The 26,600-nt window shown below is 39.9% G+C and overlaps 1 protein-coding gene across 2 annotated transcripts in view; it reads left to right on the top strand.

Moving 5' to 3' along the window:
• The window catches only part of STRN (striatin), a 574,950-nt gene that overhangs the window by 426,563 nt on the left and 121,787 nt on the right, over positions 1 to 26,600 (top strand). For both annotated transcript variants that reach the window (XM_053711828.1, XM_053711827.1), the window contains one exon: positions 11,413 to 11,556. In XM_053711828.1, coding sequence (XP_053567803.1) covers positions 11,413 to 11,556 — 144 coding nt within the window. The remainder of the gene's footprint in view (positions 1 to 11,412; positions 11,557 to 26,600) is intronic.

Genomic DNA, 26,600 nt, shown 5'->3' with positions numbered 1-26,600 from the left:
TGGAGTTTGAATTTGGTTCTGGGAGCTCTTCAAGCTCCTCCGTTTGAACCTATGCATTCATTGGACATTAAATTACTTTCTTGGAAAGTTTTGTTCCTTTTGGCCATCTCTTCTGCTAGAAGAGTTTCTGAATTATCTGCTCTTTCGTGTGAGTCTCCTTTTCTGATTTTTCATCAGGATAAGGCGGTGTTGCGAACTTCTTTTGAATTTTTACCTAAAGTTGTGAATTCCAACAACATTAGTAGAGAAATTGTGGTTCCTTCATTATGTCCTAATCCTAAGAATTCTAAGGAGAAATCGTTGCATTCTTTGGATGTTGTTAGAGCTTTGTAATATTATGTTGAAGCTACGAAATCTTTCTGTAAGACTTCTAGTCTATTTGTTATCTTTTCCGGTTCTAGGAAAGGCCAGAAAGCTTCTGCCATTTCTTTGGCATCTTGGTTGAAATCCTTAATTCATCTTGCCTATGTTGAGTCGGGTAAAATTCCGCCTCAGAGAATTACAGCTCATTCTACTAGGTCAGTATCTACTTCCTGGGCGTTTAGGAATGAAGCTTCGGTTGACCAGATCTGCAAAGCAGCAACTTGGTCCTCTTTGCATACTTTTACTAAATTCTACCATTTTTATGTATTTTCTTCTTCTGAAGCAATTTTTGGTAGAAAAGTTCTTCAGGCAGCGGTTTCAGTTTGAATCTTCTGCTTAGGTTTTTCATTAAACTTTATTTTGGGTGTGGATTATTTTCAGCAGGAATTGGCTGTCTTTATTTTATCCCTCCCTCTCTAGTGACTCTTGTGTGGAAAGATCCACATCTTGGGTAGTCATTATCCCATACGTCACTAGCTCATGGACTCTTGTTAATTACATGAAAGAAAACATAATTTATGTAAGAACTTACCTGATAAATTCATTTCTTTCATATTAACAAGAGTCCATGAGGCCCACCCTTTTTTTGGGGTGGTTATGATTTTTTTGTATAAAGCACAATTATTCCAATTCCTTATTTTATATGCTTCGCACTTTTTTTCTTATCACCCCACTTCTTGGCTATTCGTTAAACTGATTTGTGGGTGTGGTGAGGGGTGTATTTGTAGGCATTTTGAGGTTTGGGAAACTTTGCCCCTCCTGGTAGGAATGTATATCCCATACGTCACTAGCTCATGGACTCTTGTTAATATGAAAGAAATGAATTTATCAGGTAAGTTCTTACATAAATTATGTTTTTTAGCATAGTTTTATTTGATTATGATTGCAGCAGGGTGGGTGTTGTCCAAATGACGGTTTGTGATTGGTCCTTGTTGTGATCATTGTTAGGGGTGGGTTATTGGTGTTTGTAGTAGCGTAGCCCTATATAAGGATGTAAAGTATTGATGAGAAACATGCCTGAGGAAACAGTCTATCTGAGAAACGCGTTGCACTGTTTCTCCACTAGCCATACCTATTTTGGCACTGAGATGAGTGGTAAACTTTTATATACTTTTAAATAAATATGTTTTTATTTTTATCCACTTTGAGTGCTGTGTATGGTTTACTGCTACGCTACATTTAGGGTGTGAATCCTTTACACAAATATTCTGCCTTTATCTCCTGGATCAGCCAGCTGGATTGCTGTAGAAATCCAGCCCGTCTCTATAGGCATAACTGATTGCCTTTTATACATGTGAGTACCTTGTGTATATCACTGGTTATAAGTGCTTACAAAACACCATTGATCTGCACCATTGGCGCCTCTATTGCTTTTTTCCCTTTTGAATTTGTCCTGCCTGAATCATGAAAGGAAAAAATTGTAGTTTTATGCCCCTTTAAACCCCTTTGTTGTGGTATGATGTTGTAATATATTTCACTATTATAGTCCTTTTTAACTTAACCCCTTGTGTGAATGGTTATCTTCCACACAATGTATTTAGCGAGGGTGACACTTGGAGCTCATCTCATAAACACCATGGAGATGCACTGGTGTCGCCAAGCCCCTTAAGTGCTGAGAAGGGAGCTGGATGGGGGGGGGGGGGGTATTCAAACAACTCAATTTCAGATCCCTTAAGCCCTAGAAACCCCCAAGACCTACTGCTTGAAAATGCAAACAATGTGCGTCTTGTGGGTTTAAGTCTAGAGACCCTTAAAGTGATAGTAAAGTATAGACTGTTCTGTGAAAGCACTGAATGAAACCGGTTTTATTTTGTAAAGCAATTATTGGGAAAAAAAACTTTTTTTTTTTTTTTAAGTTCATTAAATACGTTGCAACCTCTTGTCTACACTGCCTGCAACCCTTTAACTTTTTTGTATGTTATGACACTGTAGCTGGCACCTCCAATAAGGAAGTGTGCCGCATAGCACATTACCTGAAATCCAGGCTCATATTTTGTTAAAATTATAGAGCGGTTGGAGCTGGTTACTACACAACAGCAAGATTGAGGGGGCGGAGGTACAGACGGTACTGGTAGGGAGAACATTTTAATTTCTGTGCTAATTTTGATTATTTAAAAAAAAAAAAAAAAGCTGGTGATTTTTTATATGCTGATTAGGCAAAGAATAAATAACATTTATATTGTGCATTCTTTAACATCACTTTAAGACCCCTTGTTTTAAAGCCCCTTTTAAAAAATAAAGCACCTATAATACGTTTTAACAGCCAGGGGATTACTATGGTAATAATGAATACATGTCCATTTAATTGCATACAGGCTCATGGGAGCCACTACGTGCAGATCAGTTATTTATACCTATACTGAAAGGCCCTTATTTATGAGGATAACCCCTACTTTTTACTATACAGTGTAAGGATAAAACCTACACACTCACACTAGTGTTTATAACATTGTTTATTAAAATTGTATTTAAAAATGCATTTTTTCACACTTTTTGTTTTAGATTCTTTACATGTCATGATATACACACAAAATTATATTTCTTTCATGTAATTAGCAAGAGTCCATGAGCTAGTGACGTATGGGATATACATTCCTACCAGGAGGGGCAAAGTTTCCCAACCCTTAAAATGCCTATAAATACACCCCTCACCACACCCACAATTCAGTTTTACAAACTTTGCCTCCGATGGAGGTGGTGAAGTAAGTTTGTGCTAGATTCTACGTTGATATGCGCTCCGCAGCAAGTTGGAGCCCGGTTTTCCTCTCAGCGTGCAGTGAATGTCAGAGGGATGTGAGGAGAGTATTGCCTATTTGAATGCAGTGATCTCCTTCTACGGGGTCTATTTCATAGGTTCTCTGTTATCGGTCGTAGAGATTCATCTCTTACCTCCCTTTTCAGATCGACGATATACTCTTATATATACCATTACCTCTGCTGATTCTCGTTTCAGTACTGGTTTGGCTTTCTACAAACATGTAGACGAGTGTCCTGGGGTAAGTAAATCTTATTTTCTGTGACACTCTAAGCTATGGTTGGGCACTTTGTTTATAAAGTTCTAAATATATGTATTCAAACATTTATTTGCCTTGACTCAGAATGTTCAACTTTCCTTATTTTTCAGACAGTCAGTTTCATATTTGGGATAATGCATTTGAATTAATCATTTTTTTCTTACCTTCAAAAATTTGACTCTTTTTTCCCTGTGGGCTGTTAGGCTCGCGGGGGCTGAAAATGCTTCATTTTATTGCGTCATTTTTGGCGCTGACTTTTTTGGCGCAAAAATTCTTTTCCGTTTCCGGCGTCATACGTGTCGCCGGAAGTTGCGTCATTTTTTTGACGTTATTTTGCGCCAAAAATGTCGGCGTTCCGGATGTGGCGTCATTTTTGGCGCCAAAAGCATTTTAGGCGCCAAATAATGTGGGCGTCTGATTTGGCGCTAAAAAATATGGGCGTCGCTTTTGTCTCCACATTATTTTAGTCTCATTTTTCATTGCTTCTGGTTGCTAGAAGCTTGTTCTTTGGCATTTTTTCCCATTCCTGAAACTGTCATTTAAGGAATTTGATCAATTTTGCTTTATATGTTGTTTTTTTGTCTTACATATTGCAAGATGTCTCACGTTGCATCTGAGTCAGAAGATACTACAGGAAAATCGCTGTCTAGTGCTGGAGCTACCAAAGCTAAGTGTATCTGCTATAAACTTTTGGTATCTGTTTTCTCCAGCTGTTGTTTGTATTGCATGTCATGACAAACTTATTAATGCAGATAAAATTTCCTTTAGTATTGTTACATTACCTGTTGCTGTTCCGTCAACATCTAATTTTCAGAGTGTTCCTGATAAACATATGAGATTTTATTTTTTAAATCCATTAAGAAGGCTATGTCTGTTATTTCTCCTTCTAGTTTACATAAGTCTTTTAAAACTTCTCTTTTTTCAGATGAATTTTTAAATGAACATCATCATTCTGATACTGATAAATCTTTGTATTTGTTCAAGATGGAATTTATTCGTTCTTTATTTAAAGAAGTATTAATTGCATTAGAAATAGAGGATTCTGGTCCTCTTGATACTAAATCTAAGCGTTTAAATAAGGTTTTTAAATCTCCTGTAGTTATTCCAGAAGTGTTTAATCTCCCTGATGCTATTTCTGAAATAATTTCCAGGGAATGGAATAATTTGGGTAATTCTTTTACTCCTTCTAAACGTTTAAGCAATTATATCCTGTGCCATCTGACAGATTAGAGTTTTTTGGGACAAAATCCCTAAGGTTTTGGGGTTGTCTCTACTCCTGCTAAATGTACTACTATTTCTACGGCAGATAGTACTTTATTTAAGGAAAATTGAATCCTTTCTAAGAAAAGCTTACTTATGTTCAGGTAATCTTCTTAGACCTGCTATATTTTTAGCGGATGTTGCTGCAGCTTCAACTTTTTGGTTAGAAGCTTTAGCGCAACAAGTAACAGATCATAATTTTATAGCATTTTTATTATTCTATAACATGCTAATAATTTTATTGGTGATACCATCTTTTGATATCATTAGAGTTGATGTCAGGTATATGTCTCTAGCTATTTTAGCTAAAAAAGCTTTATGGATTAAACTTGGAATGCTGATATGTCTTCTAAGTCAACTTTGCTTTCCCTTTCTTTCCAGGGTATTAAATTATTATCTCAATTGTTTCTGGAAGGAAGGGAACTTTTTTACCAAAGGATAAAAAATCTAAGGTAAATTTAGGTCTAATAGTCTTTTTCGTTCCTTTCCTCACAACAAGGAACAAAAGCCTGATCCTTCATCCTCAGGAGCGGTATCAGTTTGGAAACTATTTCCAGTTTGGAATATATCCAAGCCTTATAGAAATCTATAGCCAGCTCCTAAGTACCCATGAAGGTGCGGCCCTTATTCCAGCTCAGCTGGTATGGGGCAGATTACGTTTTCTTCAAAGAAATTTGGATCAATTCCGTTCACAATCTCTGGTTTCAGAACATTGTTTCAGAAAGGTACAGAATTGGCTTCAAGTTAAGGCCTCCTGCTAAGAGATTTTTTTTTCTTTCCCGTGTCCCAGTTAACACAGCAAAGGCTCAGCATTTCTGAAATGTGTTTCAGATCTAGAGTTGGTTGGAGTAATTATGCCAGTTCCAGTTCTGGAACAGGGGCTGGGGTTTTATTTTATCTCTTCATTGTACCAAAGAAGGTCAATTCCTTCAGACCAGTTCCGGATCTATCAATATTGAATCGTTATGTAAGGATACCAACATTCAAGATGGTTACTGTAGGACTATCCTGCTTTTTGTTTAGCAAGGGCATTATATGTCTACAATAGATTTACAGGATGTGTATCTGCATATTCCGATTCATCCAGATCACTTTTAGTGTCTGAGATTCTCTTTTTAGACAAGCATTACCAGTTTTTTGGCTCTACCGTTTGGCCTAGCCTCAGTTCCAAGAATTTTTTTCAAAGGTTCTCGGTGCCCTTCTTTCTGTAATCAGAGAACAGGGTTTTGGTATTTCCTTATTTGGACGATATCTTGGTATTTGCTCAGTCTTCTCATTTTCGAAGAATCTCATACGAATCGACTTGTGTTGTTTCTTCAAGTTCATGGCTGGAGGTTCAATTTACCAATCAGTTCATTGATTCCTCAGACAAGGGTAACCTTTTTAGGTTTCTAGATAGATTCAGTGTCTATGACTCTGTCCTTGTCAGACAAGAGAAGTTTAACATTGATATCAGCTTGTCAAAACCTTCAGTCACAATCATTCCCTTTGGTAGCCTTATGCATGGAAATTTTAGGTCTTAGGACTGCCGCATCAGATGCGATCTCCTTTGCTCGTTTTCACATGCGACCTCTTCAGCTCTGTATGCTGAACCAATGGTGCAGGGATTACTCAAAGATATCTCAATTAATATCTTTAAACCGATTATACGACACTCTCTGACATGGTGGACAGATCATCATTGTTTAGTTCAGGGGGCTTCTTGTTCTTCCAACCTGGACTATAATCTCAACAGATGCAAGTCTTACAGGTTGGGGAGCTGTGTGGGGGTATCTGACGGCACAAGGGGTTTGGGAATCTCAGGAGGTGAGATTTCCGATCAATATTTGGAACTCCGTGCAATTTTCAGAGCTTTCCAATCTTGGCCTCTTCTGAAGAGAGAGTTGTTCATTTGTTTTCAGATAGACAATGTCACAACTGTGGCATACATCAATCATCAAGGAGGGACTCACAGTCCTCTGGTTATGAAAGAAGTATCTCGAATTTTGGTTTGGGCGGAATCCAGCTCCTGTCTAATCTCTGCGGTTCATATCCCAGGTATGGACAATTGGAAAGCGGATTATCTCAGTCGCCAAACGTTGCACCTGGGCGAATGGTCTCTTCACCCAGAGGTATTTCCTCAGATTGTTCAATGTGGGAACTCCCAGAAATAGATCTGATGGCTTCTCATCTGAACAAGAAACTTCCCTGGTATCTGTCCGGATCCCGGGATCCTCGGGCGGAGGCAGTGGATGCATTATTTTCTTCCTTACAAGTGTCATCCTGCCTATATCTTTCCGCCTCTAGTTCTTCTTCCAAGGGTATTCTCCAATATTCTAAAGGAATGCTCGTTTGTCCTGCTGGTAGCTCCAGCATGGCCTCACAGGTTTTGGTATGCGGATCTTGTCCGGATGGCCTCTTGCCAGCTGTGGACTCTTCCGTTAAGACCAGTCTTTCTGTCTCAAAACCTTAATTTTAAGGTATGGAGTTTGAACGCTTGATTCTTGGTCAAAGAGGTTTCTCTGACTCTGTGATTGATACTATGTGACAGGCTTGTAAATTTGTATCTAGAGAGATATATTATAGAGTCTGGAAGACTTATAATTCTTAGTGTCTTTCTCATCTTTTTTTCTTGGCATTCTTTTTGAATACCGAGAATTTTACAGTTTCTTCAGGATGGTTTAGATAAAGGTTTGTCCGCAAGTTCCTTGAAAGACAAATCTCTGCTCTTTCTGTTCTTTTTCTCAGAAGGTTTGCTAATCTTCCTGATATTTATTGTTTTGTACAACCTTTGGTTCGTATAAAACCTGTCTTTAAGTCAATTTCTCCTCCTTGGAGTTTGAATTTGGTTCTGAGGGCTCTTCAAGCTCCTCCTTTTGAACCCATGCATTCTTTGGTCGTTATATTACTTTCTTGGAAAGTTTTGTTTCTTTTGGCCATCTCTTCTGCCAGAAGAGTCTCTGAATTATCTACTCTTTTTTTGTGAGTCTCCTTTTCTGATTTTGCATCAGGATAAGGCGGTGCTGCGAACTTCTTTTGATTTTTTTACCTAAGGTTGTGAATTCTAACAACATTAGTAGAGGAATTGTGGTTCTTTCATTATGTCCTGATCCTATGAATTCTAAGGAGAAATCATTGCATTCTTTGGATGCTGTTAGAGCTTTGTAATATTATGTTGAAGCTACTAAGTCTTTCCGAAAGACTTCTAGTCTTTTTGTCATCTTTTCCGGTTCTAGAAAAGGCCAGAAAGCTTCTGCCATTTCTTTGGCATCTTGGTTGAAATCTTTATTTCATCATGCCTATGTTGAGTCGGGTAACACTCCACCTCAAAGGATTACAGCTCATTCTACTAGGTCAGTTCTACTTCCTGGGCGTTTAGGAATGAAGCTTCGGTTGATCAGATTTGCAAAGCAGCAACTTGGTCCTCTTTGCATAATTTTACTAAATTCTACCATTTTGATGTGTTTTCTTCTTTTGAAGCAGTCTTTGGTAGAAACGTACTTCAGGCAGTGTTTTCAGTTTGAATCTTCTGCTTATGTTTTTTCATTAAATTTTATTCTGGGTGTGGATTATTTTCAGCAGGAATTGGCTGTCTTTATTTTATCCCTCCCTCTCTAGTGACTCTTGCGTGGAAAGATCCACATCTTGGGTAATCATTATCCCATACGTCACTAGCTCATGGACTCTTGCTAATTACATGAAACAAAACATAATTTATGTAAGAACTTACCTGATAAATTCATTTCTTTCATATTAGCAAGAGTCCATGAGGCCTGCCCTTTTTTGTGGTGGTTTTGATTTTTTTGTATAAAGCACAATTATTCCAATTCCTTATTTTATATGCTTTCGCACTTTTTTCTTATCACCCCACTTCTTGGCTATTCGTTAAACTGAATTGTGGGTGTGGTGAGGGGTGTATTTATAGGCATTTTAAGGTTTGGGAAACTTTGCCCCTCCTGGTAGGAATGTATATCCCATACGTCACTAGTTCATGGACTCTTGCTAATATGAAAGAAATGAATTTATCAGGTAAGTTCTTACATAAATTATGTTATTTTAAAGGGACAGTCTACACCAAAATATTTGTTTTAAAAGATAGATAATCCCTTTATTACCTATTCCCTAGTTTTGCATAACCAACACAGTTACATTAATACACTTTTTACCTCTGGTTATCTTGTTTGTAAGCCTCTGCAAACTGCCACCTCATTTCAGTTTTTTTTAACAGACTTGCATTTTATCTAATCAGTGCTGGTCCTAGGAACTCCACGTGTGTGAGCACAGTGTTATCTATATGAAACACATGAACTACACCCTCTAGTGGTGAATAACTTTCAAAATGCCCTGAGATGAGAGGCAGCCTTCAAGGGCTTAGAAATTAGCATATGAACCTCCTAGGTTTAGCTTTCAACTAAGAATACCAAGAGAACAAAGCAAAATTGGTGATAGTTGTAAATTTGAAAATTGTTTAAAATGACATGCCATATCTGAATAATGAAAGTTTGTTTAGGACTAGACTGTCCCTTTAAATCTGCTGGGTCTCCTGAAAAAATGACATGATTTGTTACTAGATAAAAATGGCCTACAGTAGGGCCTAAATGTGAGCAGCTCACCGATTAAAATGACTCCGCATGTAGAGGGTTAAATAATGCTTTTGTTACTTATAAATATTTGCGTTATCACTGAAAAATGAGGACACTGATTTTAGGGAATATACAGGTTAGCTTTGCAGTTGCACATATTCTAAAGTAGTGCAAAAACAGTACGAAAATGAATCTTTCATGTTTAGAGCATGTCATTTTAAACAGTTTCCAATTTGCTTCATTCTCTTTATATCAGACCAAAAATAAGGAAGCAAGAAATCCTTTGATGTTATGGAAGATTCATGAGTCAATATAGTTCTCTTGCCCAATGACCTCTACTGCCTACTGGTGCAACTTGTTACATTTTTATTCTTAAACAATAGTTACATTAAAGTTTATTTTTCAATTCATGCAAAGGATAGTCCATTGCTTATGTAAATGAAAACTGCAGATTTATAAAAATCAATATTATTGTAAATTATATATTTGTAGTAGTCTATGACATTCATGTTGACATTTGAGTAAGTACAACTTGTTTAAAGGGATACTAAACCCACATTTTTTTCTTTCACGATTCAGATACTGCAGGCAATTTTAAGCAACTTTCTAATTTACTCCTATTATCAAATTTTCTTCATTCTCTTGGTATCTTTATTTGAAAAAGCAGGAATGTAAAGCTTAGCAGCCGGCCCATTTTTCGTTCTGAACCCTGGATAGCACTTGCTGATTAGTGGCTACATGTAGTTCTATCCGAATCATAAAAGAAAAAAATTGGGTTTAGTATCCCCTTTAAAGGGACACTGAACCCATATTTTTTCTTTCGTGATTCAGATAGAGCATGCAATTTTAAGCAACTTTCTAATTTACTTAATTTCAAATTTTCTTCATTATCTTGATATCTTTATTTGAAGTGCAAGAATGTAAGTTTAGATGCTGGCCCATTTTTGGTGAACATCCTGGGTTGTTCTTGCTGGTTGGTGGATAAATTCACCCACCAATAAACAAGTGCTGTCCATGGTACTGAACCAAAAATAGCTTAGATTCCTTCTTTTTCAAATAAAGATAGCAAGAGAACGAAGAAAAATTGATAATAGGAGTAAATTAGAAAGTTGCTTAAAATTGCATGCTCTATCTGAATCACAAAATAAAGAATTTGGGTTTAGTGTCCCTTTAAGTTTCTTGTGGTTTCCCTTTAGACTTTGATAGCAAGTTGTTATTTTTTACTTGTATGTTCATAGTTTACATGTGTTGAGAATTGTGAAGCTGAATCTTTTGTTATGGATTTTCAAGTGGAATAGACCTATAACATATTGTATGGAATTGGGAGTTATATTGTAGGATAGCGTCTCAATGTTTACCGTTTCAAATTGTTTTAACATCAAATCCCTGCATGAGTTTTTTCTCCCCATGCTGATGCATTTGGGATCCAACCATTTAGCTGGCTTACTGCTTTCCTTTCCTTCATTCATTTAAATCTAAATAAATAAAGAGCCAGATCTGAACTCTAGCTTGAGTGAGTGTTTATCGCTTCTCAAATGTTTGTTATTTTGTGCATTTCCTAAATTGGTAAAACAAAATTAAAAATATACATTTAAACCTAAAGTATATGACCAATTTTAAAAAAAATGTATAGTTCTAAATTTAAAAAAAATTAACTAAAGATTTACTAATCTAGAAAATGCCATGGATCATGGGTTAGACATTTCCATTTCTTAAAGAACCTTTTGTCCCTAAACTTATAACAGGAAAAACTTCAGAAGAAATGTCTCAGCCTGTGTCCCATATAAAACAATCAAAACAGGGATGTGGGAGCATGTTGGCGCAAAATTCAGGTAAGTGTCAAGGTGAATAAAAGGAAGTAAGCAAGTGATGTAAGCTTAAAAAAAAATAGAAAAAAATCTCCGTCTTCATTCAAAATGGCTGATATCATACTAAACATTGCTTTGTATTTTGGATTTCTGATATTCTGGTCCAGGATAACTATTTTTGTGTTATCAGCAATATTTTGTTGGTTCTGCATGATGATATGTATATTAATTTTAAATAGTCCGACTTAGTTTAAGACCAAACTCATTTCAATAACTTCTACATATGCAGTACGCGTTTCAGAATGCGTTTTCAGTACCATCATGCAATTATGTAAAAGCTACAAAAGTATTATATGCATATGCATTGATAGGTTCTGTTTTTTTTTACCTTTCTCTTGTGGTTAGGGCCAAACAGATCAAAGCTCCAAGATATGTTGGCAAACCTTAGAGATGTTGATGAGCTGCCGTCATTACAACCTTCTGTGGTGTCCTCTTCAAGGCCTGCAAATTCACGCCTTAGTGAACAAGAAATAAACCGGACAGATGAAGGTAAAAATTGCATTGTGGCTTACGTTTTGGATGCTTACAACATGTTCTCCAATTAATATTCAATTGTAGCCATTTGCTTTGTGCCACGTTTAGTAGGTTAAAGTTTTTTTAGAAGCCTTTGGGTTCCTCAACTTTATCAACATGTTGGAACCTTCCTGACAGATTTTTTTTTCTTCTTTTTATTTAAAGAAATGCATAACCTGAACAAATAACCATTCCTTTCAGTAATGAGGATGTTTTTGATGATTGTTTTACAATAATATTTAAACCTTTAAAGGGGTACTTGCTACTGTTTTTGCTTGCAAAATAGTGACCTTTTATCTCTTATTCATGCTAAAGTTCAATGTACTTGTATTCCAGGATATGTATTCAGTGTGTGACTGTTCTTGTTGTTCTGTCCATATAATAAGGAATCATTTTGACCATATCTGGATGCTACTACAATATCTGGAAATTTTGTATTAATCTTTTTGTCTTGTATTCAGAATTGGTCATAAAACATTAAAGGTGTCCTTGGATAGTTTACTTTGTTCTGTTGTTCTTATAGCCCAATGCTCACAAAGAAATGATCACAGTGAAGGCTCATTTTACTCAAGCTATGTTTTCTTCGTAAGCAACGCAAGTCTCTGAACAAAGTCTCTGAACAGCTGTGCCAGGCATTGTCTTCACATTCTCACTTAAAGGGAAACTTTAAAAAAAACACAAAAAAAACAATTACTTTTATTATCAAATTCAGATTTTTTGTTGAAGAGATATTTAGATAGGTAGTGTGCACATTTCTGGAGCAGTGCATGACTCAAAACTCTGCTGCCACCAAATGTTTAGCATTAGTCCTAAAACTGCTGCCATATATTGCTCCAGTCACGGCCACGTTCCTCCATATAACAAATGATACCAAAAGAACAAAGTAAATTTGTTAATGGAAGTCAATTTGATTTTTTTTATTGTATTTACTATTTATCTGAATCATGAAATATGTTTTGGGGGTTTAAGTCTTACAGTTTCAAATTCAGGGTTTGGTACAAATGTTTTAGATTCCTTAAACTTAGCAAATTTGTCTCCCCACACCTGCTCATCTGGGTGGTCTGTACATGGTTTGCTTTGTTCTAAACTCCCCCACCCACTGAAAATGTAGGGTTTGAGAGAAAACAATGTGATGCACCGAAATAGAAATTCTGGACCAAAACCGAAAATCCAGGATGCACTTGGCCAAAAAAAAAACAAAAATGTTGTCTGAATAAATTTATAAAATAAATAAATCTAATTGGAAAACTGCATGCCAATAAAATAACCACACTTTAATTGAAAGTTACACATTAAAATTGGACAAAAAAATATCTTAAAACAATAATATGCTGCACAATAATGTTACCAGGCAAAACGAAACGAAAAAAAGGATAATGCAATTTTCGACCAAAATGTTTCTGCTACAGAAATTTCACTGCATCCCTACTTAAAACAATATTAAATATAAATATATTGTATTATTCTTTCCTTAGTTCTGTGTAACAGAATCAGATTTAACCGTTTTTTTATTGTTTGTTTTTTACCAATTATCAAAAAAAAGTATAGTCCTAGAAAACTATTATTATATGCAAAACAGTAAGTCAAGTAATGAACTCAAACAGCAGCTCTAGGCTAGCATTAAATTTGAAATATACTACACAATAATATTACCGAAAATAACAGGCAAAAAACGAAAACCGCAATATCCAAAAATGCAATTTTTGGCCAAAACGTTTCTGTCACTGAAATTTCGGTGCAGAAACGTGTAGGACAAAAATGGCATTTTTGGTTTTCGTTTATTTTGACTTACTGTTTTGCATATAATAATAGTTATGCCTCACATTCTTAGTTCTGTCTTTCCCAGGGGCCGCAGAAACTAGTTTAGGGGAGTGCATGTATTTATAATAACAAAATTAACTTCCGAAGCTTGGCGTATTTTACATCGTAGGAGGTAAAAAGCTGATGCCTGTAGCATATTTGTTCTTTCGTGACTCATACCAAGATTCCCCCACACATATGCATGTTACCAGGAAGATCTGGTTTCTTAGCAACACTTCTATGCTTTTTCATTTTATCTTAAAATCTGTTTGTCTATCAGTGTATTGCAGCAGCTTCACAATTCGATACACAATCACTAGTAGTGAACTACAGATGATTTATGAATAAAAATCTTTCTGCAGATATGTATGTTACAGTTTTGTTATTCATTTGTTAGACTATTCCTGGTTAGTATTTATGTTTTTTAACTAAAATGTTCTTCACTACTTATACATGCAATATAAAACACCCCTTTGGCTTAATAGTTTTTAGAAATAAAAATGTAGTATGTAGCTTCTGCTATATACAGAACATTTTGTTGGTGTATGTATGTTTTTGAGTGCTTTTCTAAATGCATACATTTGTGTCATAATTGCACACAAAGAGCAAATATATCATTTTTTATTTAATTCTCACTACTAGCAGTTCCTTTATTTTTTATTTATTTTTAATTATACTGTTTTAGGGCACATTATATTTGTCACAGTACACAATAAATGTATGTTTTTGTTAGATATTAGAGATGTAAGTTGTATATTTCTTCATAAATGGAAAGAGTCCACAGCTGCATTCATTACTTTTAGGAATTAAGAACTACCAGGAGCAGGAATAGGCAAAGACATCCCAGCCAAAGACTTAAATACTCCTCCCGCTTCCCTCATCCCCCAGTCATTCTTTGCCTTTCGTCCCAGGAGTTTGGCAAAGTGTCAGAAGTTTGTTTTCGTCTCTTATGGAGGGTATTACTCTTCGACATGGGACTGTCAGTCTCTCAGTGAGGGCTTGGATGAAAGTTAGAGTCCGGAGATGCAGGAAGATTCTTTCTGCGTAACCAGCCCAACTCATTTTAACAACTCCACAAGCAATCGGTGTTGTCTAACTTCGCTTTGCTGCCTGCTTTCTTCTCTCAAGTCCATGGCGGAGGCGAGGCTACTATCCGTCACACTTGAAGGGCCGTGTTCCTGTTCCACGGAGTATATTCCGGTAAGATCGTTTCATTTTACTTCTTCATGATTGTTCTGTAACTCATTAATTCCTGCAAACTCACATGAAAAATACAGGGTCTCAGTGGGACTCTCTTAGTATCTTGGAATCAAGGGTTAATATCTCCTGAGGGGTATTATTATACAAGGGGGGTTTAATCATGTTTATGTGATTTAATCTGCTTATTTGTAGTATTAACTGGGCTCGTGGCTTTTGGAATATAACTGCTTTTTGAAGTGATGCAGCCTTACAGTCGCGCGTGCTTTTTTTGGACTGTACGGTTCATCTTGTGACCGGGCGTGTTAAGTTCTGGTCTCCCATTTCCGCATTCCTGACTGTGTGGCGATGGAGAATTCTAGTCCGCTAGTGTCTGGTTCATAGGAGGTGGTGAGTGCCCCAGCCATTGTGTGTGTCAGGTGCCGTTTAAATTGTTTTATATTTAGTCCATTTTTTTTGGTATCCTTTACCCAGTTATGGAGGATGCTGATGTTGAGATTTGTTCAACTTTCTGATTCAGATTCTTCGTCCTGTGACAAATGCAAATTGGCCCCATTGACTCAGTCAGTCAGTTATGTTCTTTAGGTCGTTCTAGTGCGCCTTGTTCCTCAGGCTCGGGGATTCCATGGACTGCTGAGCCATCCACCTCGGGGGGCCCTGTCTTTCGGGAGGCGAGTTCTCTACCGCTCCCTACTACTACACGTGCGGGTAACCCCTGGAGGTTGTGGCACGTATTTGCTTTTACATACTCTTGGCGATTGCACGTCTACAAAGTCTAGATGTTTATTTGTGATTGTGTTTGTGCACGATTGCCCCAGGTCTCTCGGCCACAGGGGGCATGTGCAGTTCCCTGTGGGTGTAACTGTTCCTGAGTGTTGGTCCTTTCGTTACTGGCTGGCTCACCTTCGTGTTCTACTCATTTCTTTCATGTAATTGGCAAGAGTCCATGAGCTAGTGACATATGAGATATACAATCCTACCAGGAGGAGCAAAGTTTCCCAAACTTCAAAATGCCTATAAATACACCCCTCACCACACCCACAATTCAGTTTTACAAACTTTGCCTCCTATGGAGGTGTTGAAGTAAGTTTGTGCTAAGATTTCTACGTTGATATGCGCTTCTCAGCATTGTTGAAGCCCGATTCCTCTCAGAGTACAGCGAATGTCAGAGGGACGTGAAGGGAGTATCACCTATTGAATACGATGATTTCCCTAACGGGGGTCTTTTTCATGGGTTCTCTGTTATCGGTCGTAGAGATTCATCTCCTACCTCCCTTTTCAGATCGACGATATACTCTCACATTTACCATTACCTCTACTAAAGAACTGTTTTAGTACTGGTTTGGCTATCTGCTATTTGTGGATGGGTGTCTTTTGGTAAGTATGTTTTTATTACTTAAGACACTCTCAGCTATGGTTTGGCACTTTATGCAATTTATATAAAGTTATAAATATATGTATTGTACTTATATTTGCCATGAGTCAGGTTCATGTATTTCCTTCTGCAGACTGTCAGTTTCATATTTGGGGAATATAAACATCTTTTCTCCAACATAGGTGTGTCCGGTCCACGGCGTCATCCTTACTTGTGGGATATTCTCTTCCCCAACAGGAAATGGCAAAGAGCCCAGCAAAGCTGGTCACATGATCCCTCCTAGGCTCCGCCTACCCCAGTCATTCTCTTTGCCGTTGTACAGGCAACATCTCCACGGAGATGGCTTAGAGTTTTTTAGTGTTTAACTGTAGTTTTTATTATTCAATCAAGAGTTTGTTATTTTGAAATAGTGCTGGTATGTACTATTTACTCAGAAACAGAAAAGAGATGAAGATTTCTGTTTGTATGAGGAAAATGATTTTAGCAACCGTCACTAAAATCCATGGCTGTTCCACACAGGACTGTTGAGAGCAATTAACTTCAGTTGGGGGAACAGTGAGCAGTCTCTTGCTGCTTGAGGTATGACACATTCTAACAAGACGATGTAATGCTGGAAGCTGTCATTTTCCCTATGGGATCCGGTAAGCCATGTTTATTACGATCGTAAATAAGGGCTTCACAAGGGCTTATTAAGACTGTAGACTTTTTCTGGGCTAAATCGATCATATTTAACACATATTTAGCCTTGAGGAATCATTTAATCTGGGTATTTTTTGTAAAATAATATCGGCAGGCACTGTTTTAGACACTTTATTCTATAGGGGCTTTCCCTAATCATAGTCAGAGCCTCATTTTCGCGCCGGTATGGCGCACTTGTTTTTGAGAACAGCATGGCATGCAGCTGCATGTGTGTGGAGCTCTGATACATAGAAAAGTCTTTCTGAAGGCATCATTTGGTATCGTATTCCCCTTTGGGCTTGGTTGGGTCTCAGCAAAGCAGATTCCAGGGACTGTAAAGGGGTTAAATATAAAAAACGGCTCCGGTTCCGTTATTTTAAGGGTTAAAGCTTCCAAATTTGGTGTGCAATACTTTTAAGGCTTTAAGACACTGTGGTGAAAATTTGGTGAATTTTGAACAATTCCTTCATGTTTTTTCGCAATTGCAGTAATAAAGTGTGTTCTGTTTAAAATTTAAAGTGACAGTAACGGTTTTATTTTAAAACGTTTTTTGTACTTGGTTATCAAGTGTATGCCTGTTTAACATGTCTGAACTACCAGATAGACTGTGTTCTGAATGTGGGGAAGCCAGAATTCCTATTCATTTAAATAAATGTGATTTATGTGACAATGACAATGATGCCCAAGATGATTCCTCAAGTGAGGGGAGTAAGCATGGTACTGCATCATTCCCTCCTTCGTCTACACGAGTCTTGCCCACTCAGGAGGCCCCTAGTACATCTAGCGCGCCAATACTCCTTACTATGCAACAATTAACGGCTGTAATGGATAATTCTGTCAAAAACATTTTAGCCAAAATGAACACTTATCAGCGTAAGCGCGACTGCTCTGTTTTAGATACTGAAGAGCATGACGACGCTGATAATAATATTTCTGAAGGGCCCCTAACCCAGTCTGATGGGGCCAGGGAGGTTTTGTCTGAGGGAGAAATTACTGATTCAGGGAACATTTCTCAACAAGCTGAACCTGATGTGATTACATTTTAATTTAAGTTGGAACATCTCCGCATTCTGCTTAAGGAGGTATTATCCACTCTGGATGATTGTGACAAGTTGGTCATCCCAGAGAAACTATGTAAAATGGACAAGTTCCTAGAGGTGCCGGGGCTCCCAGAAGCTTTTCCTATACCCAAGCGGGTGGCGGACATTGTTAATAAAGAATGGGAAAGGCCCGGTATTCCTTTCGTCCCTCCCCCCATATTTAAAAAATTGTTTCCTATGGTCGACCCCAGAAAGGACTTATGGCAGACAGTCCCCAAGGTCGAGGGAGCGGTTTCCACTTTAAACAAACGCACCACTATACCCATAGAGGATAGTTGTGCTTTCAAAGATCCTATGGATAAAAAATTAGAAGGTTTGCTTAAAAAGATGTTTGTTCAGCAGGGTTACCTTCTACAACCAATTTCATGCATTGTCCCTGTCGCTACAGCCGCATGTTTCTGGTTCGATGAGCTAATAAAGGCGGTCGATAGTGATTATCCTCCTTATGAGGAGATTATGGACAGAATCAATGCTCTCAAATTGGCTAATTCTTTCACCCTAGACGCCACTTTGCAATTGGCGAGGTTAGCGGCTAAGAATTCTGGGTTTGCTATTGTGGCGCGCAGAGCGCTTTGGTTAAAATCTTGGTCGGCTGATGCATCTTCCAAGAACAAGCTACTTAACATTCCTTTCAAGGGGAAAACGCTGTTTGGCCCTGACTTGAAAGAGTTTATCTCTGATATCACTGGGGGTAAGGGCCACGCCCTTCCTCAGGATCGGCCTTTCAAGGCAAAAAATAAACCTAATTTTCGTCCCTTTCGTAGAAACGGACCAGCCCAAAGTGCTACGTCCTCTAAGCAAGAGGGTAATACTTCTCAAGCCAAGCCAGCTTGGAGACCAATGCAAGGCTGGAACAAGGGAAAGCAGGCCAAGAAACCTGCCACTGCTACCAAGACAGCATGAAATGTTGGCCCCCGATCAGGGACCGGATCTGGTGGGGGGCAGACTCTCTCTCTTCGCTCAGGCTTGGGCAAGAGATGTTCTGGATCCTTGGGCGCTAGAAATAGTCTCCCAAGGTTATCTTCTGGAATTCAAGGGACTTCCCCCGAGGGGGAGATTCCACAGGTCTCAGTTGTCTTCAGACCATATAAAAAGACAGGCATTCTTACATTGTGTAGAAGACCTGTTAAAAATGGGAGTGATTCATCCTGTTCCATTAAGAGAACAAGGGATGGGGTTCTACTCCATTCTGTTCATAGTTCCCAAAAAAGAGGGAACGTTCAGACCAATCTTAGATCTCAAGATCTTAAACAAGTTTCTCAAGGTTCCATCGTTCAAGATGGAAACCATTCGAACTATTCTTCCTTCCATCCAGGAAGGTCAATTCATGACCACGGTGGATTTAAAGGATGCGTATCTACATATTCCTATCCACAAGGAACATCATCGGTTCCTAAGGTTCGCATTCCTGGACAAGCATTACCAGTTCGTGGCGCTTCCTTTCGGATTAGCCACTGCTCCAAGGATTTTCACAAAGGTACTAGGGTCCCTTCTAGCTGTGCTAAGACCAAGGGGCATTGCTGTAGTACCTTACTTGGACGACATTCTGATTCAAGCGTCGTCCCTTCCTCAAGCAAAGGCTCACACGGACATTGTCCTGGCCTTTCTCAGATGAACGTGGAAAAGAGTTCTCTATCTCCGTCAACATGGGTTCCCTTCTTGGGAACAATAATAGACTCCTTAGAAATAAGGATTTTTCTGACAGAGGCCAGAAAAACAAAACTTCTAGACTCTTGTCGGATACTTCATTCTGTTCCTCTTCCTTCCATAGCTCAGTGCATGGAAGTGATCGGGTTGATGGTAGCGGCAATGGACATAGTTCCTTTTGCGCGCATTCATCTAAGACCATTACAACTGTGCATGCTCAGTCAGTGGAATGGGGACTATACAGACTTGTCTCCGAAGATACAAGTAAATCAGAGGACCAGAGACTCACTCCGTTGGTGGCTGTCCCTGGACAACCTGTCACAAGGGATGACATTCCGCAGACCAGAGTGGGTCATTGTCACGACCGACGCCAGTCTGATGGGCTGGGGCGCGGTCTGGGGATCCCTGAACGCTCAGGGTCTTTGGTCTCGGGAAGAATCTCTTCTACCGATAAATACTCTGGAACTGAGAGCGATATTCAATACTCTCAAGGCTTGGCCTCAGCTAGCGAGGGCCAAGTTCATACGGTTTCAATCAGACAACCATCAGGGGGGAACAAGGAGTTCCCTAGCGATGGAAGAAGTGACCAGAATCATTCTATGGGCGGAGTCTCACTCCTGCCACCTGTCTGCTATCCACATCCCAGGAGTGGAAAATTGGGAAGCGGATTTTCTGAGTCGTCAGACATTGCATCCGGGGGAGTGGGAACTCCATCCGGAAATCTTTGCCCAAGTCACTCAGCTGTGGGGCATTCCAGACATGGATCTGATGGCCTCTCGTCAGAACTTCAAAGTTCCTTGCTACGGGTCCAGATCCAGGGATCCCAAGGCGGCTCTAGTGAATGCACTAGTAGCACCTTGGACCTTCAAACTAGCTTATGTGTTCCCGACGTTTCCTCTCATCCCCAGGCTGGTAGCCAGGATCAATCAGGAGAGGGCGTCGGTGATCTTGATAGCTCCTGCGTGGCCACGCAGGACTTGGTATGCAGATCTGGTGAATATGTCATCGGCTCCACCTTGGAAGCTACCTTTGAGACGAGACCTGCTTGTTCAGGGTCCGTTCGAACATCCGAATCTGGTTTCACTCCAGCTGACTGCTTGGAGATTGAACACTTGATCTTCTCAGATTCTGTTATCGATACTCTTGTCCAGGCCAGAAAGCCTGTAACTAGAAAGATTTACCACAAAATTTGGAAAAAATATATCTGTTGGTGTGGATCTAAAGGATTCCCTTGGGACAAGGTTAAGATTCCTAAGATTCTATCCTTCCTTCAAGAAGGATTGGAAAAAGGATTATCTGCAAGTTCCCTGAAGGGACAGATTTCTGCCTTGTCTGTGTTACTTCACAAAAAGCTGGCAGCTGTGCCAGATGTTCAAGCCTTTGTTCAGGCTCTGGTTAGAATTAAGCCTGTTTACAAACCTTTGACTCCTCCTTGGAGTCTCAATTTAGTTCTTTCAGTTCTTCAGGGGGTTCCGTTTGAACCCTTACATTCCGTTGATATTAAGTTATTATCTTGGAAAGTTTTGTTTTTAGTTGCAATTTCTTCTGCTAGAAGAGTTTCAGAATTATCTGCTCTGCAGTGTTCTCCTCCTTATCTGGTGTTACCATGCAGATAAGGTGGTTTTACGTACTAAACCTGGTTTTCTTCCAAAAGTCGTTTCTAACAAAAACATTAACCAGGAGATTATCGTACCTTCTCTGTGTCCGAAACCAGTTTCAAAGAAGGAACGTTTGTTGCACAATTTGGATGTTGTTCGCGCTCTAAAATTCTATTTAGATGCTACAAAGGATTTTAGACAAACATCTTCCTTGTTTGTTGTTTATTCCGGTAAAAGGAGAGGTCAAAAAGCAACTTCTACCTCTCTCTCTTTTTGGATTAAAAGCATCATCAGATTGGCTTACGAGACTGCCGGACGGCAGCCTCCCGAAAGAATCACAGCTCATTCCACTAGGGCTGTGGCTTCCACATGGGCCTTCAAGAACGAGGCTTCTGTTGATCAGATATGTAGGGCAGCGACTTGGTCTTCACTGCACACTTTTACCAAATTTTACAAGTTTGATACTTTTGCTTCTTCTGAGGCTATTTTTGGGAGAAAGGTTTTGCAAGCCGTGGTGCCTTCCATTTAGGTGACCTGATTTGCTCCCTCCCTTCATCCGTGTCCTAAAGCTTTGGTATTGGTTCCCACAAGTAAGGATGACGCCGTGGACCGGACACACCTATGTTGGAGAAAACAGAATTTATGTTTACCTGATAAATTACTTTCTCCAACGGTGTGTCCGGTCCACGGCCCGCCCTGGTTTTTTTAATCAGGTCTGATAATTTATTTTCTTTAACTACAGTCACCACGGTACCATATGGTTTCTCCTATGCAAATATTCCTCCTTAACGTCGGTCGAATGACTGGGGTAGGCGGAGCCTAGGAGGGATCATGTGACCAGCTTTGCTGGGCTCTTTGCCATTTCCTGTTGGGGAAGAGAATATCCCACAAGTAAGGATGACGCCGTGGACCGGACACACCGTTGGAGAAAGTAATTTATCAGGTAAACATAAATTCTGTTTTCTCCAACATAGGTGTGTCCGGTCCACGGCGTCATCCTTACTTGTGGGATATTCTCTTCCCCAACAGGAAATGGCAAAGAGCCCAGCAAAGCTGGTCACATGATCCCTCCTAGGCTCCGCCTTCCCCAGTCATTCTCTTTGCCGTTGTACAGGCAACATCTCCACGGAGATGGCTTAGAGTTTTTTAGTGTTTAACTGTAGTTTTTATTATTCAATCAAGAGTTTGTTATTTTAAAATAGTGCTGGTATGTACTATTTACTCTGAAACAGAAAAGAGATGAAGATTTCTGTTTGTAAGAGGAAAATGATTTTAGCAACCGTTACTAAAATCGATGGCTGTTTCCACACAGGACTGTTGAGAGGAATTAACTTCAGTTGGGGGAACAGTGAGCAGACTTTTGCTGCTTGAGGTATGACACATTCTAACAAGACGATGTAATGCTGGAAGCTGTCATTTTCCCTATGGGATCCGGTAAGCCATTTTTATTACAGAAAGAAAAAAAGGGCTTCACAAGGGCTTTTAAGACTGTAGACATTTTCTGGGCTAAATCGATTTATATATAAGCATATTTTATACTCCATAGCCTTGAGGAATTATTTTAATCTTGGGAATTATGTAAAATAACCGGCAGGCACTGTATTGGACACCTTATTCTCTAGGGGCTTTCCCTAATCATAGGCAGAGTCTCATTTTCGCGCCTCTATTGCGCACTTGTTTTTGGGAAGCAGGACATGCAGATGCATGTGTGAGGAGCTCTGATACATAGAAAAGACTTTCTGAAGGCGTCATTTGGTATCGTATTCCCCTTTGGGCTTGGTTGGGTCTCAGCAAAGCAGATACCAGGGACTGTAAAGGGGTTAAATATAAAAACGGCTCCGGTTCCGTTATTTTAAGGGTTAAAGCTTCCAAATTTGGTGTGCAATACTTTTAAGGCTTTAAGACACTGTGGTGAAATTTTGGTGAATTTTGAACAATTCCTTCATACTTTTTCACAATTGCAGTAATAAAGTGTGTTCAGTTTAAAATTTAAAGTGACAGTAACGGTTTATTTTAAAACGTTTTTTGTACTTTGTTATCAAGTTTATGCCTGTTTAACATGTCTGAACTACCAGATAGACTGTGTTCTGAATGTGGGGAAGCCAAGGTTCCTTCTCATTTAAATAGATGTGATTTATGTGACACAAAATTTAGAGAAAATGATGCCCAAGATGATTCCTCAAGTGAGGGGAGTAAGCATGGTACTGCATCATCCCCTCCTTCGTCTACACCAGTCTTGCCCACACAGGAGGCCCCTAGTACATCTAGTGCGCCAATACTCCTTACTATGCAACAATTAACGGCTGTAATGGATAATTCTATCAAAAACATTTTAGCCAAAATGCCCACTTATCAGCGAAAGCGCGACTGCTCTGTTTTAGAAAATACTGAAGAGCATGAGGACGCTGATGATATTGGTTCTGAAGTGCCCCTACACCAGTCTGAGGGGGCCAGGGAGGTTTTGTCTGAGGGAGAAATTTCAGATTCAGGGAAAATTTCTCAACAAGCTGAACCTGATGTGATTACATTTAAATTTAAATTGGAACATCTCCGCGCTCTGCTTAAGGAGGTGTTATCTACTCTGGATGATCGTGAGAATTTGGTCATTCCAGAGAAACTATGTAAAATGGACAAGTTCCTAGAGGTCCCGGGGCCCCCCGAAGCTTTTCCTATACCCAAGCGGGTGGCGGACATTGTAAATAAAGAATGGGAAAGGCCCGGTATACCTTTCGTCCCTCCCCCCATATTTAAAAAATTGTTTCCTATGGTCGACCCCAGAAAGGACTTATGGCAGACAGTCCCCAAGGTCGAGGGGGGCGGTTTCTACTCTAAACAAACGCACCACTATACCCATAGAAGATAGTTGTGCTTTCAAAGATCCTATGGATAAAAAATTAGAAGGTTTGCTTAAAAAGATGTTTGTTCAGCAAGGTTACCTTCTACAACCAATTTCATGCATTGTTCCTGTCACTACAGCAGCGTGTTTCTGGTTCGATGAACTAGAAAAGGCGCTCAATAATAATTCTTCTTCTTATGAGGAGATTATGGACAGAATTCATGCTCTCAAATTGGCTAATTCTTTCACCCTAGACGCCACTTTGCAATTGGCTAGGTTAGCGGCGAAAAATTCTGGTTTTGCTATTGTGGCGCGCAGAGCGCTTTGGCTAAAATCTTGGTCAGCGGATGCGTCTTCCAAGAACAAATTGCTTAACATTCCTTTCAAGGGGAAAACGCTGTTTGGCCCTGACTTGAAAGAGTTTATCTCTGATATCACTGGGGGCAAGGGCCACGCCCTTCCTCAGGATAGGTCTTTCAAGGCCAAAAATAAACCTAATTTTCGTCCCTTTCGCAGAAACGGACCAGCCCCAAGTGCTACGTCCTCTAAGCAAGAGGGTAATACTTCTCAAGCCAAGCCAGCCTGGAGACCAATGCAAGGCTGGAACAATGGAAAGCAGGCCAAGAAACCTGCCACTGCTACCAAGACAGCATGAGATGTTGGCCCCCGATCCGGGACCGGATCTGGTGGGGGGCAGACTCTCTCTCTTCGCTCAGGCTTGGGCAAGAGATGTTCTGGATCCTTGGGCACTAGAAATAGTCTCCCAAGGTTATCTTCTGGAATTCAAGGGGCTTCCCCCAAGGGGGAGGTTCCACAGGTCTCAATTGTCTTCAGACCACATAAAAAAACAGGCATTCTTACATTGTGTAGAAGACCTGTTAAAAATGGGAGTGATTCATCCTGTTCCATTAGGAGAACAAGGGATGGGGTTCTACTCCAATCTGTTCGTAGTTCCCAAAAAAGAGGGAACATTCAGACCAATCTTAGATCTCAAGATCCTAAACAAGTTTCTCAAGGTTCCATCGTTCAAAATGGAAACCATTCGAACAATTCTTCCTTCCATCCAGGAAGGTCAATTCATGACCACGGTGGATTTAAAGGATGCGTATCTACATATTCCTATCCACAAGGAACATCATCGGTTCCTAAGGTTCGCATTCCTGGACAAGCATTACCAGTTTGTGGCACTTCCGTTCGGATTAGCCACTGCTCCAAGAATTTTCACAAAGGTACTAGGGTCCCTTCTAGCGGTGCTAAGACCAAGGAGCATTGCAGTAGTACCTTACTTGGACGACATTCTGATTCAAGCGTCGTCCCTTCCTCAAGCAAAGGCTCACACGGACATAGTCCTGGCCTTTCTCAGATCTCACGGGTGGAAAGTGAACGTAGAAAAAAGTTCTCTATCTCCGTTAACAAGGGTTCCCTTCTTGGGAACAATAATAGACTCCTTAGAAATGAGGATTTTTCTGACAGAGGCCAGAAAATCAAAACTTCTAAACTCTTGTCAAATACTTCATTCTGTTCCTCTTCCTTCCATAGCGCAGTGCATGGAAGTAATAGGTTTGATGGTAGCGGCAATGGACATAGTTCCTTTTGCGCGAATTCATCTAAGACCATTACAACTGTGCATGCTCAGTCAGTGGAATGGGGACTATACAGACTTGTCTCCGACGATACAAGTAGATCAGAGGACCAGAGATTCACTCCGTTGGTGGCTGTCCCTGGACAACCTGTCACAGGGGATGAGCTTCCGCAGACCAGAGTGGGTCATTGTCACGACCGACGCCAGTCTGGTGGGCTGGGGCGCGGTCTGGGGACCCCTGAAAGCTCAGGGTCTTTGGTCTCAGGAAGAATCTCTTCTCCCGATAAATATTCTGGAACTGAGAGCGATATTCAATGCTCTCAAGGCTTGGCCTCAGCTAGCAAAGGCCAAGTTCATACGGTTTCAATCAGACAACATGACGACTGTTGCGTACATCAACCATCAGGGGGGGAACAAGGAGTTCCCTGGCGATGGAAGAAGTGACCAAAATCATTCAATGGGCGGAGACTCACTCCTGCCACTTGTCTGCAATCCACATCCCAGGAGTGGAAAATTGGGAAGCGGATTTTCTGAGTCGTCAGACATTTCATCCGGGGGAGTGGGAACTCCATCCGGAAATCTTTGCCCAAATTTCTCAATTGTGGGCATTCCAGACATGGATCTGATGGCCTCTCGTCAGAACTTCAAGGTTCCTTGCTACGGGTCCAGATCCAGGGATCCCAAGGCGACTCTAGTAAATGCACTAGTAGCACCTTGGACCTTCAAACTAGCTTATGTATTCCCGCCGTTTCCTCTCATCCCCAGGCTGGTAGCCAGGATCAATCAGGAGAGGGCATCGGTGATCTTGATAGCTCCTGCGTGGCCACGCAGGACTTGGTATGCAGACCTGGTGAATATGTCGTCGGCTCCACCATGGAAGCTACCTTTGAGACGAGACCTTCTTGTTCAAGGTCCGTTCGAACATCCGAATCTGGTCTCACTCCAACTGACTGCTTGGAGATTGAACGCTTGATCTTATCAAAGCGAGGGTTCTCAGATTCTGTCATTGATACTCTTGTTCAGGCCAGAAAGCCTGTAACTAGAAAAATTTACCACAAAATTTGGAAAAAATATATCTGTTGGTGTGAATCTAAAGGATTCCCTTGGGACAAAGTAAAAATTCCTAAGATTCTATCCTTTCTTCAAGAAGGTTTGGAGAAAGGATTATCTGCAAGTTCCTTGAAGGGACAGATTTCTGCCTTGTCTG

The sequence above is a fragment of the Bombina bombina genome, chromosome 4 (assembly GCF_027579735.1).
Source record: "Bombina bombina isolate aBomBom1 chromosome 4, aBomBom1.pri, whole genome shotgun sequence".
Lineage (NCBI taxonomy): Eukaryota > Metazoa > Chordata > Amphibia > Anura > Bombinatoridae > Bombina > Bombina bombina.
The sequence above is the reverse complement of the archived record's forward strand: the minus strand, read 5'-3'. Positions and strand labels throughout refer to the sequence as shown.